The sequence below is a fragment of the Saccostrea echinata genome, unplaced genomic scaffold (genome assembly GCF_033153115.1).
Source record: "Saccostrea echinata isolate AGI-Se365-2 ecotype Australia unplaced genomic scaffold, CSIRO_AGI_Sech_v1 ptg000033l, whole genome shotgun sequence".
NCBI classification, from domain to species: domain Eukaryota; kingdom Metazoa; phylum Mollusca; class Bivalvia; order Ostreida; family Ostreidae; genus Saccostrea; species Saccostrea echinata.
Window position 1 is genome coordinate 23219219 of NW_026889782.1, and position 15334 is coordinate 23234552.

General features: G+C 35.5%; 1 protein-coding gene and 1 long non-coding RNA gene across 2 annotated transcripts in view; both read right to left on the minus strand.

Annotated features, from left to right (window-relative positions):
* The window catches only part of LOC133199056 (uncharacterized), a 536473-nt gene that overhangs the window by 109120 nt on the left and 412019 nt on the right, over positions 1-15334 (minus strand). The window lies entirely within an intron of this gene.
* LOC133198771 (uncharacterized) lies at positions 6536-7513 on the minus strand. The gene has a single exon (XM_061334770.1). The coding sequence runs from the start codon at positions 7511-7513 to the stop codon at positions 6536-6538; it is 978 nt and encodes a 325-aa protein (XP_061190754.1).

A 15334-nucleotide genomic window follows, 5' to 3' on the forward strand; every position in this document is an offset into this window, starting at 1 on the left:
GGGTCTGTTTGCAAAGTATGTTAATACGTTCCTTAAGATTAAACAGGAAGCCTCGGGATTTCCTCCCGAGTGTGTTAGTGAAGAGTCGAAACAAGAATATACAAGACAATACAAAGAAAAAGAGGGCATAGACTTAGAGTACGACAGAATTGAAAAAAATTCGGGTTTGCGCTGTTTAGCCAAACTCTGTCTTAATAGCTTTTGGGGAAAATTTGGTCAGAGACTAAGCATGAAGCAATCCATGTTCTTTCATGAATCCGAATGTGATAAATTTTTTCAGATTCTCTCAGATCCTACTAAAGTCCCTCACAATTTCCACATTGTTTCCAAGGACACCCTTCAATTTGAATGGAGTAATCATTCCATGTTTATGCCCCATGATTGCAAAACAAACATATTTTTGGCAAGTTTTACGACTGCGCATGCACGGCTGCGCTTATATAGTGTATTAGATCGGTTGGGGGAGGACGTTCTGTATTTCGATACAGATAGTGTCATATTTAAAACACAAAAGTCGGACGAGTTGCATTATCTACCCATAGGAAATTATTTAGGGGAATTGACCAACGAAATCAAACCAGATGATGGTTACATTGTAGAATACGTGTCGGGGGGTCCCAAAAATTATGCATATCGCACTCTTTCTGGCAAGGAAGAATGTAAAGTTCGTGGTTTTACATTAAATTGGGCTAATTCTAAAATAATTAATTTCGATGCTATCAAATCCTTGATCTGTACAACACAAGATAAGCAGATTGAAATCACCAACCCCTGTAAAATAACCAGGGACAGTCGAAAAAGAAAATTGTTAAACCGTATAGAAACCAAACGATATCAAATGGTTTACACCAAAAGGAGAATTTTACCCAATTTAGATACGCTGCCATTTGGATTTTGTTAAAAAAAAAACAAATCATGTACATTTTAATATCCATCTTTGTTTCATTAGTCACATTTGATATATTTATTATCATTTACAATAATGTATATTACAATATGTACAATAAAATTTGTTTTCACAAGAACAGTATTTTTTTCTTTCCAAATTTAACACTCAGTACGTAAGCCAAGGAATGTGTTTCTTGCGTCGTTTCATGGGCACACCAGGGGGTTTTCCTATTGTTTGAGTTCTACTGACGTAACCATTTCCTGTCTGTGAGGTGTCATTGATTGATTCACTCATCGTTGTATCGGCGAAGGTCTTTTCAGACATTGGTTTTGGTTCCGTGTCGTCATTTACGGTGTCTGGTTTAACAGGCTCTTCTTTATCCTCGATTTTTTTAAGGAGATGTTCGTATTTTAATTTAGGCACTAGTATCATTTCTCTTGCCATTTTTGTCTAATTGATGGACAATGGGTTTCAGTAACAGTGATACTAATGGTAGATGTTTCAATAAAATCTCACGTTTCTGTCTCGTACTGACTTCTCTCGATCCCAGTGATCGAATGTACGATTGGTAAGGTTTCAGCTGATTTATATACTTCTTCTTCAGAGGATAGGTTCCCGTGTAAATATTCAGGGCAATTTCACCGATGACATCATATTGCTCGCTAGTCAAAGACTTGACCATCAATTTCTGTTGAGCGTTGTTTGCACTTAGCATAAAATGAATAAATGCTCTCTGCTTCCGTATTCTTCGATTCATTTTTGCACTATGAATAAATTGTGATGAAGAACATGTATTTATAGGGGTTGATAAATAACCATGTCGTCTCCAGGCAAGATGCGAGATCGCAGTTGGTACTCTTGGTTTTGGGTAGGTTCTAAACACACATGCAAATAACCAAAATTTTTACGTGTTGCAGCTTCGTATGCTGCTTTGAAAAACGGTACACATCCTGGTAATATTTGCGATCCGAAGGTGATGATCGGGCGGGAATCACGATAATTCTTGAATAAAATCACATTTAGATAGTTCAGGGATATGGTCCTGGCATATTTACCGGGAGGGTACAAGTTTTGAGAGAGCATCACAGTGGTAATGTTACGGTGATGAGAAGTCACCGTAAAAAGATGTACACAATCTTGCGATTGAGCAACTTGTAGCATTAGATCGTCTAATACCACTATCGTGTGGTTTACACCCTCTGTATACTGCTCTATATCTTCCTTGGAGGGTAATCCTTGGTGAAGAACGAGTCTCGGTATGTTTGCCGTCATTTCGTCAAACATGGGTTGATATTCAGAATACGCATAGATGATTTTATTTACAGAAGTGGAAAACATGCCATCTGCATTTTGCAAGAGTCGTTTAGTGAAATGGGTCTTTCCGCTTTGCGTACTACCACAAATCAAAATTGTGGTGGGTGCTGAAAATGGTAGTAAAGATTTTGTTTTCCACCATTCGCTCTGCTTTGCCATGTTTCCCTTTCCTCTACTGATTCACGAATGATCTGACATGTAATACTTAGCGAGTATTTATTAGAAAGTCACCAATGTCATGTTTATTGATACAAGAATTCATTCATGAAACTACGTACAAAGTCATCATTTAATTGAATACTACGAGAAAATAGAGCATAAACACGTGATAAAGACATTTTAAGACATAATCTAGAAATTAAAAATACAAGTATGTAAAGTCCACACAAATCTGAATAAGAAGGTTGAATTTGTTTACATTTAAAGTTGCAATGTTTACTATTCTTATAAATAAATTTCTCAATCTCTTGATAATTCCCAGGTGGTTTCCCTAGACTGTCAAAAAAGTCTGCCTCCGAGGAACTGTGAATGATTACAGCGACCCAATGTTCTCCTGGAAATGGCAACGGTTGCGTATTGATGATGAAGGCACTAGGGTAACGCGTCACGACTTCCGGTAAAGTATTGCTGGCATATACTCCTTTTACAAATCGTTTTAGGGCAGGTTCCTTATGCACAAAATCGAGGAGCTGTTTTGAATTCATGGTTGAATATAATTGATGTCTCGTGACTTGTCCACTTCTAGTAGAGAGGAAAAGGTGGCAAACACCAAAACGTTAGCAGCTTTTGTTGTTGCTTGTTTGAACTTTAGTTCGAGTCTGGTGTTTCCTCTTCGGATCAGGTTTAAATATTCTTCACCAAAACCACAGGGATCTATGGTAAAGACGAACAGAGAATATCCACTTCCAAAGTTGTCTCGAGTAATAATTAGACCAGCGTCTTGATTCCATTTTTCGGAGGCCTCAAACAGTCGAGCATATGCTGATGAATAATGCCCTGTCGTGAAATCGGTTTTTAAGGGTCTTCCTGGGACGCTTTCTCCGTTTACGTATATCCCTACATCCGTTACACCAAAATGTTCGAAATTAAATGGATTGGTTGTGTAATCCCCGTTTACCGCTTTCTGATCTACCAAACCTACAACGATGCGGTCGGGTACTGCCTGAGGAAAAATGTTGTCCCAGTAAAATTCAGTAGATCCTTTAGGAATGGTGTTCATTTTCAATTCATTTCTTGAGATGGTGTATTTTACAAGAGTACTTTCTATCTGCTTGCTGTGGTTCAATAGAACACCAGGATCTACTCGCACTTTGGCCACTTTGTACACGACATCTAGTAATTCCAGTTTGTACGCCGGGGTGCTCTGTGCTGACATCATTACAAAAGGTGCACTAGATCTAAAAAGCTTGATGTAGATATCTACGCCGTTGATCAGGTATTTGTCGATGTCAAATATATCTTCCATAAGGTTACCCTCCAATTCAAATACTTTACTTTGTTGTGTATAGCCGTATCGCAGGACTAGTCCAGCATTGCCTCCATTGTAAGCGTTAGAGTCACCCAAATTTCCTTCGTCCTTAAAGAACAACTGGGACTGCTTCTGGGAAGATAATTCCTCTTTTCCACCAAACAAGACTGTTTTCAGGTATGCCTTCCAAGGATAATTATTCGTATTAAAGGAAACCAACTTGTTATTCAAGTAGACATCCATCTGAGAAAACATGCTTTGCAATGGTAGATTCACAATTCCAGTCTTCTCGTTGGCCGCTAATGAGGTACCATCCGCTTTCAAAATTCTCCCTTTCACATACAATCGACTTCTTTTTAAATCGATATATTCCGCTCCCGATCCAGATACGACTATTTCTATGGGGGTATCGGACACTCCAATACTGGAAATCGGCCTAGCTTCCGTAAAATACACTTTTTCGACTGCAACTTGATTAGTGGGTGAAGCAAAGAGAAAGTTCCATTGGTTGGGCTATGTCTTTATTATCACTGCTTAAGAAGGCCATTTTTACTACTGAAAAACGTTCTTGTAACTATCGATCTTCAAGAGTTTTTTTGGCTTTTGTGATGACCTTTTTCCACCTGGTGGTTTTTTAGATCTTCCGTTTGTTTTCTTTCCGGAGACTGATGTTTTCTTCACAGGGTTTTTCTTTCTTTTGCCCGATGTTGACGTCTTCAATTTTTTGGTAGGAATGATGGAGGAGTGTTGCGATGGTCTTTTTATACCCTTCGTGACCTTGACAAAGGGAACGCCCTCTTTTACGTCTTTTACATGTTCCGTTTTGGCTCTCTCTTCCACGGCAGCCACGGGTGTCACTTTAGGAATAGGACTAACGGATTCTAACTGTGAATGAGGTCTAACGGGAATGATGTAAGATTTTCTTTTTCTCATACCCCTTCCAATTTGTTTGAGTTTATATTTGTACGGGTTGAACTTTTTCTCAGCCATGTTTTTGTAAAAAGCTTCCCAGAGCTTGGGGTCACTGATGTACGTCTGACTATTCATTACAAAACGTAAGGAAACTTTTTAAAATGAAGTGTAGCGCTCACCGGTCCGTCTAAGAATGACACTAAGTTGCCTGCTCTGTCCGTTATATATATACAGATCTGCTGTATTTGACCAATTTTTACGGGGAGGTAATAAGGTAAATTGTAGATGATGTTGTTTTCTTGCTTTTCTCTGAGAAAAACTCGCCGTAAGAGGGGTACGTCTTTGCCACCAACAATGGTTTCCTCACATATGTCACAGCATATATACACCTCGGGAGTTTTCTTCGCGGGATCCCAGCTCTCTGTTGTAAATTCTGTCAATGCAACTGTCCAGTATCCATCCAACTGAATCTGTTTATTCAACTGAACTCGAAAACAATTGGGTTTATTGTCAAAATATTCGAAGCTGTCTGTAGACCTCAACACCATTCGAAGGCTCATCTTGACTGATGATGACTCGTTGAAAAAAGTGTTTTTATTTGGCGTTTTCTAGAGAACTTTCGGGAATCCACGAATTGAATTTACTAGGCCATCCATCCCATTTTACGTACACTTCCTTTGTATTACCGCGCTTTCTCTTTTTCAACACCTTTTCCACTCTATACAGAACATCTCCCGACTTCTTGACTTTTTGAAGTTCAGACTCATAAAAAGTGCCTTTTACTGGATCATCGGCTAAATCTTTTATCGTGTACACAGGTATATCGGCTCTCTTGTAGCGATTAGACACTTTGAAATACTCTTCAGTCCATTTTTGATGGTAATCTCTTTGAAAAGGATGTTTTAGCTGTAAAATACGTACGTCATCTCCTATTTTGTACTTAAAACTTGGTTTGGTTCTTTTCTTTATAGTGGACGATTTGATTGTTTTTTCCAGCTTGCTCACAGGATTCTTTTTCTTTGTACTGAGGTAGGAAATGAGTCTGACTTCATCTGCATTTTCCTTGGTGACAGTTACAGGTGCTTGCTGTCCAAGAGATCTGTGAGGTCTCTGGTTATAACTAGTCACTAAATCTTGTAAAACATCAACATAACGGTATGTTCTATTTTTCAGGAAATAACGATACATAAGATTTTTCATAGTGCGTATAACTCTTTCAGCATAGTTTGCTTTAGTTTCATTCTGGGTTTATATGACATGGACACCCTCCTTTTTTAAAAACGCTTTTACCCAGCGATTTTTAAATTCGCTCCCTTTATCTGTTCTGAGCGTATGAGGTTTTCGTCCTGTTTGAAAAACTGACTTTAAACCTTCTGTGACGTTTTGATGCTGCTTATTTTTCAAAGGTACTATGAATAAAAAGCGGCTGAATACATCTATTAACACTAACAAAAATTTATAACCGTCGTTCTCCGAAGAAATGTTGCTGACATCGGCTAAATCACCATCCCACATGGAGTCAATCGTGTTCACTACAACCTTTGAGCGAGGAAATGACCGACGGATAGGTTTCAACAAACTGTAGGGATCCTCGTTATTCAAAAATTGTCTGACTCTTATTCTTCCAATTTTATGCTTTCCTTCTTTTTTGACAGCCTGATAAAGTTTCTCAGGACCTGCAAATGCCCCTGGATTTCCGGGAGTATAGTATAGCTTTCTTAAATAGTCTGTATACTTTGCCATCCTATATATAACTGATTAATATTTCCTCCCAGTTTTGTATTATATACCAAATCAAACATAACAATTACTTCAGATGTAAATTTATTATGAATTTTAAAGTATTTATTATACATGTACATAAACATGAATACACATAAGTATTACATTAGTCACTGTTTTACAAAATAATGTAAGAGTACTTTTTTTTTTTTTTACATTCAATATCAATTTTATTCAGAATCACATTCAATTGCCTTTGAGTCTTGTAAGTCACCGACATTACATTCCATGGACACATCTTCTTTCGGATTATATCCGAAAGGAGTGCACTCTGGACAACTTAACATTCCAAGCTGGTTTTGATGGGACTCGCTGAACGCACACAGTTCTGTATCATTTAATTCCGGAACACATTCTCGTACTTCCTCAACGGCTTGTAGTAATTTAGTCAACTTGTTTATGCTTAAAGACACTCCTTTTCTGGTTGGTACCGGTTCTAGGGCATCATCTGGCTTCCAAAAGTGCCTAATGTCTACTGAGGTATACCCAGGGTTGACAGAGACGAAAACACCCCCTCCAATGTGCCACTTCATCTCTCCATCAGCTCCATTGTTTTCCAGATAGTTGGCAATATCTGGTAGAAGAGACTCAAATTTCAGCCATCTGCACAACGTGAATGTCACTCCCTTCTTTGTTGCAAAATAACGACCATTAGATTCTGTAAAGTGACGGATGTGAATATTGATATCCCCTTTGAACGGCACGGCTGTAAGGAAAAGATCGTTGAAGTCATCCAGACTAATTCTGCACCGTTCTTCATGTGAGTTTTGTTGTTCTGAGGGTTTAGTTTTCGGTTCATAATTTCGTTTTTCCGTCATGTTTACTACCAGTGACCTGGCCATGGCTAACTTCTTTTCATACTCGGACATGGTATTATCACCGATTGAGAGAAGCTTCGATAAATCTGTTTGATTGGCTTTCATGAGTGCCATCTTAAGACCTGTAAAACCCTTTGGTCCTCTACGTAGAATGATACTTATAAGTTTTCTGTTACGATCATAACTGGTCTTTTCGGCTTCAATTTGCTGTCTCATCTCATCGGTTAAGATGTTGGAGGCAAGGAGATGTCCGACAACGGAAGAGTTCATAATTTTCTTCACCAGTGTCGTGTAGTTGGCTTTAATAATATCTTGATGTTTTTGCTCCATGTCTGCTAGAGGAACACGTATTCTTCCAAGTTCAACTTAGACTGAATGAAACAAATGTTTAAATCACCACGTTTTATAGCAGTATTATGACGTAAAATAGTTGACTGCAGACCTTTCCCTACCAGCTTGTTTTGTACTTTCGAAAGTGACTTCAGACGCATCGTACTGTACACGTGATTGACTGTAGAATAACTGACGGTAGACGTAGGATTCACTGTGTTTTCAGTGCTAAAATCTCCAAATGTTTCAAAAGGACAGGATTAATAATTTTTGCTGCATGATTTATTCTTCTCTTAAAACGACATCTGTCCAGAGCTATTCTCATCCAGTCTCCCTTCCGATCCTCATAAGGAATTTGAATTATCCTTACTTCGTCTGAAAATCTCACTGTCTTGTCCATATTATTTTAAAAGCAGATTTCTCTTCTCCGAACAATGTACTCTCTGGATCCACAGGAATCAGGTAAACTATATCCTTCTTTTAACACTCTCTGGTTAAAGTCCTTTTTACAGGCAATCTTAGAATCAAACCATTGACTCTCTAGCAAAATGTCCTCTTTTCCGTCTCTGTACACAATTACAACCATCCATTTGTAATGACAAGCCATAATGTTTTTTTAAATAAGATACGTGATGTCTTATATAGCAATATTTGGCAAATGCTTACACGTGATACATTAAAGCATTTAGTTTATATTTTTCTGGGATCTCAGAATAGATTTGTCCATGTGATCTGCAGAATGTTTCAGGTATTGCCACTGCATCTGACTCAATGTGATTCCCTCTTTTCCCGGAATTCCGTTATGATACCGTCTTATGTCGACTTGTATAGTATCGTTGACACATATACGAGCGTAAATCTCGTTAGTAAGAGGATACTGATCCACATATGCACAAGCTATGAGAATATCTTTTGTAAATGTCGGTTTTAAAACACAGTCCACAGGCTGATTTTTTTGTTTTTCATGCAGGACACTTACAACAATGCATAGGGAGGTTATAAGCGTAATTATTAGGAAAGCAGGTACCACGATCCACATTTTCTTTTTTAACTTCTCTTTAAGCAGCCCTTTACACTCGTTGCCACAATCACCTGTCAGCAGTTCCCTAATCAACATCTGTTCAGCCATCTCCGTACAAATGAAATATGAGTGTGATATAATCTGTTTAAATACTATTTTTGACGTCATGATTTCAAAGGTGTCCGTTTGACAAGGAATTCCTTTGAAACCCAACAGTCTATAATATCGTAATCCCCTTTCATTTTTTCGTTGTAATCTTTCAGACACTCTATTTATTTTTAAACCAGTCGCTTTCTATCCTTATATGTTCCTCTCGTTTGACTGAATGTAAAGCACACCACTCTACAATCATCCATTTGTATTGAGACATCTTTGTTAGTTTAGATTTTAAACAAGGATAAAAGATACTTTTTCTCCGTTACATTTATACCCTGAGATCATTTTGCTTTGGATAACATGACAACAGATGGTATTATGCAATAAGACCTCAGACATATTGATCTCAGACTGTTTTGATGTCTCTAAATGAGGTGCCCTCAGACTAGTTTTTGTGTGATTTAGTTCGTGGTCATTGTAAGTGTCTCTCATAATTGCTGTGACCTCAGACAGTTTTGATGACTAATGTAAGTGCCCCTAGACTGTTTTGACCTCAGACAGTTGTGACCTTGTATTGACTTTGACCTAGTACTCTTGATCTGACCTACTTTTTTGACCTTGACCTATATCAATGACGTCATTGCCCTCAGAGACTACAGACTATACCCCTCACTACTGGTCACCCTAGATCTTAAAGGTCATGGCATAACTTTTTTCCATCATAATTAAAATCTGGATGTATCAATGTGATCCGACTTTCCTCATTGACATGCAAGTTTCAAACGTGAAAGTCCGATTTCGTGAAAATAGTAAGGGTGGAGATCGCATAAAAATAAAATCTTATTTTGTTACTATTATTTTCTAAAATAAATTTTCTTTAGCAAACATTCTCTGCTGAGTAAAATATGATCACTTATTGTACAAGCAAAGCAATAAAATATGGCCAAAAACAAAGAATAATTATGTATTTTGCAAATCCTATGGCAATACTTTTTGTAAGAACGGGTCAACCAATGAAAATAATTGATCTGCTTATAATCTGTTCTATCGTTCACGGTAGCTCAGTCGGTAGAGCGCTTGCTCCGTGATCGGGAGGTCGTGAGTTCGAATCTCGGCCGCGACAGACCTAAGTCGATAAAAAATAGGTAGCAACTGTTCCTTCGCCATGCGCTCGGCACTTTGGAGTGAAAGTTGCGGGTCTTTCGGATGAGACCTTAAAAACCGAGGCCCCGTGTCACGACAGGCGTTGGCACGATAAAGATCCCTCACTGCTCAATGGCCCTGAGTGCCGAGTAAAGGTCAAAATTTGAAGCCCTTCACCGGTATATGGTGACGTCTCTATATGAGTGAAAAATTCTCGAATGGGACTTAAAACAATATACAATCAATCATATAATCTGTTCTTGAGAATTTCAAAAAAAAACTTCCTATACATACCCACATGTACAAATATGATTCCAAAATGTTCTGTACCCCTGGGGTCATGATTTGAGGAAAATTGTTTTCTTCCTTTATGATGACTGTATCATAAAATTACTAATCAGGACAAATTGCTTCTTCAGAAAGAGATTTATAGATTTCTTAGATACATGTATCTATTATTAATAGAGAGCATGGTCTTTTATTTGAACAAATTTTCCCCCTTATATCCAAGGACATTTTGAGCTAAAGTTGAAATTGGTCCAGTCATTCTATACAATTTGAAAATGTGAAAAGTTTACCACCAGATGCCACACAAAATCTGATCTGAAAGACTCAATTGAGCTTTTGGCTCAGGTGAGTGAAAAACATACAAATAAAAATGTACTCAATTTAATAGGAAAAAAGTTATCTACTTTGTTAAAGAAAACTCAAGACGGGAAGTCTACATACAATGTAATAAAGGTATACCAGAAACAAGATGTAAAAAAAAAAATAATAAAAAAAAAATGTGCATGATTTTGACCATCACATCTGATTCATCAACCAGTCAAGTAGCACTTTAAAAGGTTCTGCCTGTTTATAGGCAATGAAGCAAATATACATCAAAAGTAATCTTCCATGAGTAAAAAAGGGATATAAGAAGAAATAATGGATTCTTTTTTCACAAACATAAACAATGCTTTTCGCACAGTAAAAATGGTGAATTGGAAAATGTTAACATACGAGACCTGGACAATTTCACTGTTGACTGATTTATGTTAAATTTTCCAACGAAGCAATGTTATTAAATTGTCTTATTTTCATATTTATGCTGTTAAGGCAAGCTGGTGCAAAAATCAAAATATGTTATTTATAACAAACCATGAAAAAAAAAGAAGAAAAAATACACTAAAATAAATTTACTTAACAATGCTTAAACCTAAATATTATACCTAGGGCTGTGCGGTGCACCGAAAATTTCGGTGCACCGCGGTTCATACTGTTCGATTCGGTGCACCGATCCAGAATTCCGGAATTCGGTTCGGTTCGGTTCAAAATTTACATAACACGTATAAACAAAAATGGCCGCCAATTGGAGATCAGAAGTGTTTGTTTTCATAATTTGAATACTTTTTATAATGATTGTGCCAGTTTTAAGTCAGTGATTTAGTTTTTTATTCCACAAACACCCTTTACTTTTACAATAGAGGTTAGTTTAAATTGGTATGGGCTAGTAAATAGCCCGACGGCGCAGCACTGTTAAGGCGTACTTCAAAGAAATCAACAGAATATAAACGTGCATAAATACATACCTTTTTAAGCTGAATTTATTTTTGTAAAGGTACTATATTATCTTATAACTTTAACATTCTTTGAAATAACATTGTATACCCCGCTCTGTACTGAATTTGGTTTGGTCACGTTATTTGATAGTCACGTGATAAATGCATGAAATGTGTACTGTATGTAGGTCACAAACAAATTTCAATATCGCAAGGGCAAACCCTAGTTAAAATTAAAAATTAAAGTAATAGATTGTTTCTACATAACTTGTAGTTTATGGAAAGTGCTGCTGCTTCAAATAGAATTCGCATTTTATTAGTTTAAATTTCAAGTTATCTGGCTAATGTTGAAATATGTGTGACCTTTACCAAGTATTTTATGTATTTATTAAATCATGCTATCGATTTCAGGAAAGCAGCAGCACTTTTCAAGATAAGGAATACGTCCGTTATGTGTATTCAAAAAATGGTCAAGATCTATTAAGTGTATGCCCTTGCGAAAAGGCGATTTAATGAGGCACCTCGGCTAGAAACACACTAGAAACATGCACACCCTGTAGACAACAACACGTTAGAATTAATTCAATACATTCTCTCGATATTTTTTAGATAATGGCACTAAACAAACCTTTCAGATTTGTATTAATGGTCTACCTAAGATTTGCAGATAATATTCTGTTTAATAATAAAATGCATTTTTCACTGTGAAAAAATTACTTGATCCGCCTCTCACTGCACATAAAATGCGTCAAACTTTACCATGATGACGTCATGTCGACAAGTGCATTGCGATCAGTGACTTGTTTATATCTTGCTATGTGGGATTTACCTTGCGACAAAAATGAATGCAGTGGTAAGATTCGATGTAGTTCATTACTCTTATGCAGTTTAGATTCGCAAATTATTTCATTTTCTGTTATTGTGAGGAATTGCTATATTTGTGTGATGTCACAGTAAACTTTTCCCGTATAAATTAGGCCCCGCCCCCTTTATGCAGCCTTAACAGAGCTGCGGGGCTAGTGAAAAAGTAGCAGGTATTTTCCAATTTTGCTTTTAAATCCCCAACCAATGAAAAAAATCAAAGAAGTGTGGTTCTCTTGTTCATATCTTCTATCTAATTCTTTTAGCACTTCTGCATTATTTATTTATTTCTAAAAACCATGAAAACAATCGTCTTTTTTTTTTACTAATCCTTATTTCCTCCATTCCGATATTATGGAAAATACTTGTAGATATCACATTAATTAATTAAATTATTTCCAACTACTCAACTAATTAACTGAAGATTTACAAGGGTTATCAAAAATATATTAACATTGTTTCTGAAAATTTGAATTTAAAAAAATAAATCACCTAGTTTTTACTTCATTTTGGAAGAGGAAGTCAAATGAACAGAAAAAAAAGATGAATGTATACCACCATGTTAAAAGGTATCTATAACATGATTGTTCATTCTATTAAATTCAGCCTTAAATAGTTTCTCTGATTATTTATTTATTATTGACTCAGAAGAAAAATACAAAATGAGAAAATAAGCACAAGAAATATGAAAAGAAGAGTAATTTCATTATGAAATGGAATAAAATAATACAACAAAAGGTTTCAAATTTTATTATTTTTCTGGGCTAGTAGAAATTTTACTTTAGCTAGTAAAAATGTCAAATCCACTAGCCTCACTTGTTAGTGTCTCAAAAAAGTTTTTGTGAAGACTGGAGTAAAGGATTTTAATCAGTTTTTAAAGCAGAGGTTATCATTTTTCATTTATGATGAGAAATATTTAGACTGTTTTAGGTTAAATCGAACCGAATCGAAAAAAACCGAACCGTACCATTCTGAACCGAACCGAATCGGTTGAACCCTGAATCCTCCCAGCCCTAATTATGCCAATGTTTCTTTTTGGAATATTTTTAAGTAAAAAGATGTTAAATTATTCTGTTAACACCCTGAAAATCAGAAGAAACAGACCTTTAAAATACAATCCAACATTTCCCTACTAATTCTATTTCAAGAAAACTAGAGTGATTAAATGCTTAATTGTGAAATGGAGTCCATCATTTTTCAGATAATTCAAAGTAATAATATGCTAACAATAACAAAGCATTTTTAATTGTATTTAATTCACAAACACTGTGATAATATTTTTTATTAAAATAATGCAACAATATTAGAATCATAAATATTAAAAAGCAGAATACAATTCAGAAAATTCAAGAAAGTAGGATATGAACCAACTATTCATCAGCAGCTATAGAGCTAATGTAGGCAAGTTCCTCTTGAAAGTATTGGAAATAATAATAAAATTAATAATAATAACCAGTATTTAATATGGCACTTGAAATCTCTCTGTGCACAGAAAAGAGATAAGCTATCACCAAGCTATGATATGTATCAAAGCTGGCATGTCTCAAAATCCCCTTTTAGTATTTACAATGTGTATATTCAGTAACAAGAGTCAACATTAAAGATGTATTATAAAATCAAAATTTGTTCTCACAACTTTTATTCCCTTATAATCATAAACATCAGTGAGAAAGTTCAAAACATGGGAAAGTTTACCAAGATGAACTTACATGATCAAAACATTAGTTTACAAAAATCTTGATACAGCCAAAAATGAAAATAAAATTATCTCTAAAACGAAGCCTGTAAAATTTTGAAAATCTGGGTCCAAGAAAATAAATTTTAAATCTTCACTCCCTTACATGAATAATGGTTTCACTTCTTGAATGAGCAACCTGCAAACTGGACACATCTTATTGTGATTTTCAATTTCCAGTGCACATACTAGACAGGTATAAACATCAGTGAGAAAGTTCAAAACAGAAATTTACCAAGATGAACTTACATAATAAAAACCTTAGTTTTCAAAAATCTTGATACAGCCAAAAATGAAAATAAAATTATCTCTAAAACGAAGCCTGTAAAATTTCGAAAATCTGGGTACAAGAAAATAAATTTTAAATGTTCACTCCCTTACATGAATAATGGTTTCACTTCTTGAATGAGCAACCTGCAAACTGGACACATCTTATTGTGATTTTCAATTTCCCGTGCACATACTAGACAGGTATAAACATCAGTGAGAAAGTTCAAAACAGAAGTTTACCAAGATGAACTTACATGATAAAACATTAGTTACCAAAAATCTTGATACAGCCAGAAATGAAAATAAAATATTCTCTAAAACGATGCCTGTAAAATTTTGAAAATCTGGGTCCAAGAAACTAATTCAATGTTTTCTTTACATGAATAATGGTTTCACTTCTTGAATGAGCAACCTGCAATTTGGACATATTTTATTGTGATTCTCAATTTCAAGTGCACAAACTAGACAGGTGGTGTGTCCACATGGCAGGAAAAAATGACTAATATCTCTATCAAAACATATGGTACATTTTTTTGAAGCATGACCTTGTTGGAAAAGCACCTGCAAAAGATTAATTGTCTTAACACAATGCTAAAACCAAATGTTAATGCATTTACATGTCTAAATTATATAATTCTATAAAATAGTTAAAATTCAAATACAACCAATCAAAGTTCCTTGAAAGTGCATCAATTATTAATTCAACATTTTTATCAAATTATCATTTCTTGGAACCAGCCGTTATGTATTAGAATTTGGAGAAAACATTAACAATGTTGTTGTTTATGAACAAATAGACTGCATAAAACAACATAAAATGGAGATTGGAAACTTTTACCTTTTCAAGATTACATCTGGGACCCATTTTACAAAAAGAACTTATGACTAAGACCAAAAACTTTAATTAATTGTAAAATTTGGTGAAACGTTGAACGTTGAAATTGCTAGCATAAAAATATCTTGTTAAATTCTTTTCAAAAAGATTAAAACAATTTTCAAATGAATGTAAAACAGAAGGTTAATTATGAGCAAAATTAAATTTTGGTCTTAGTCGGAAGTTCGTTTGTAAAACAGTTCCTGAATCTGAAAATTCCCGAGACAACTACTAATAACTTTTAAAGATATCCAATTTAACAGAGTACAAACTGAGGATA

Coding starts and splice junctions, on each gene's coding strand:
- LOC133198771 (XM_061334770.1), bottom strand. CDS start 7,513: ATGGAGCAAAAACATCAAGATATTATTAAAGCCAACTACACGACACTG.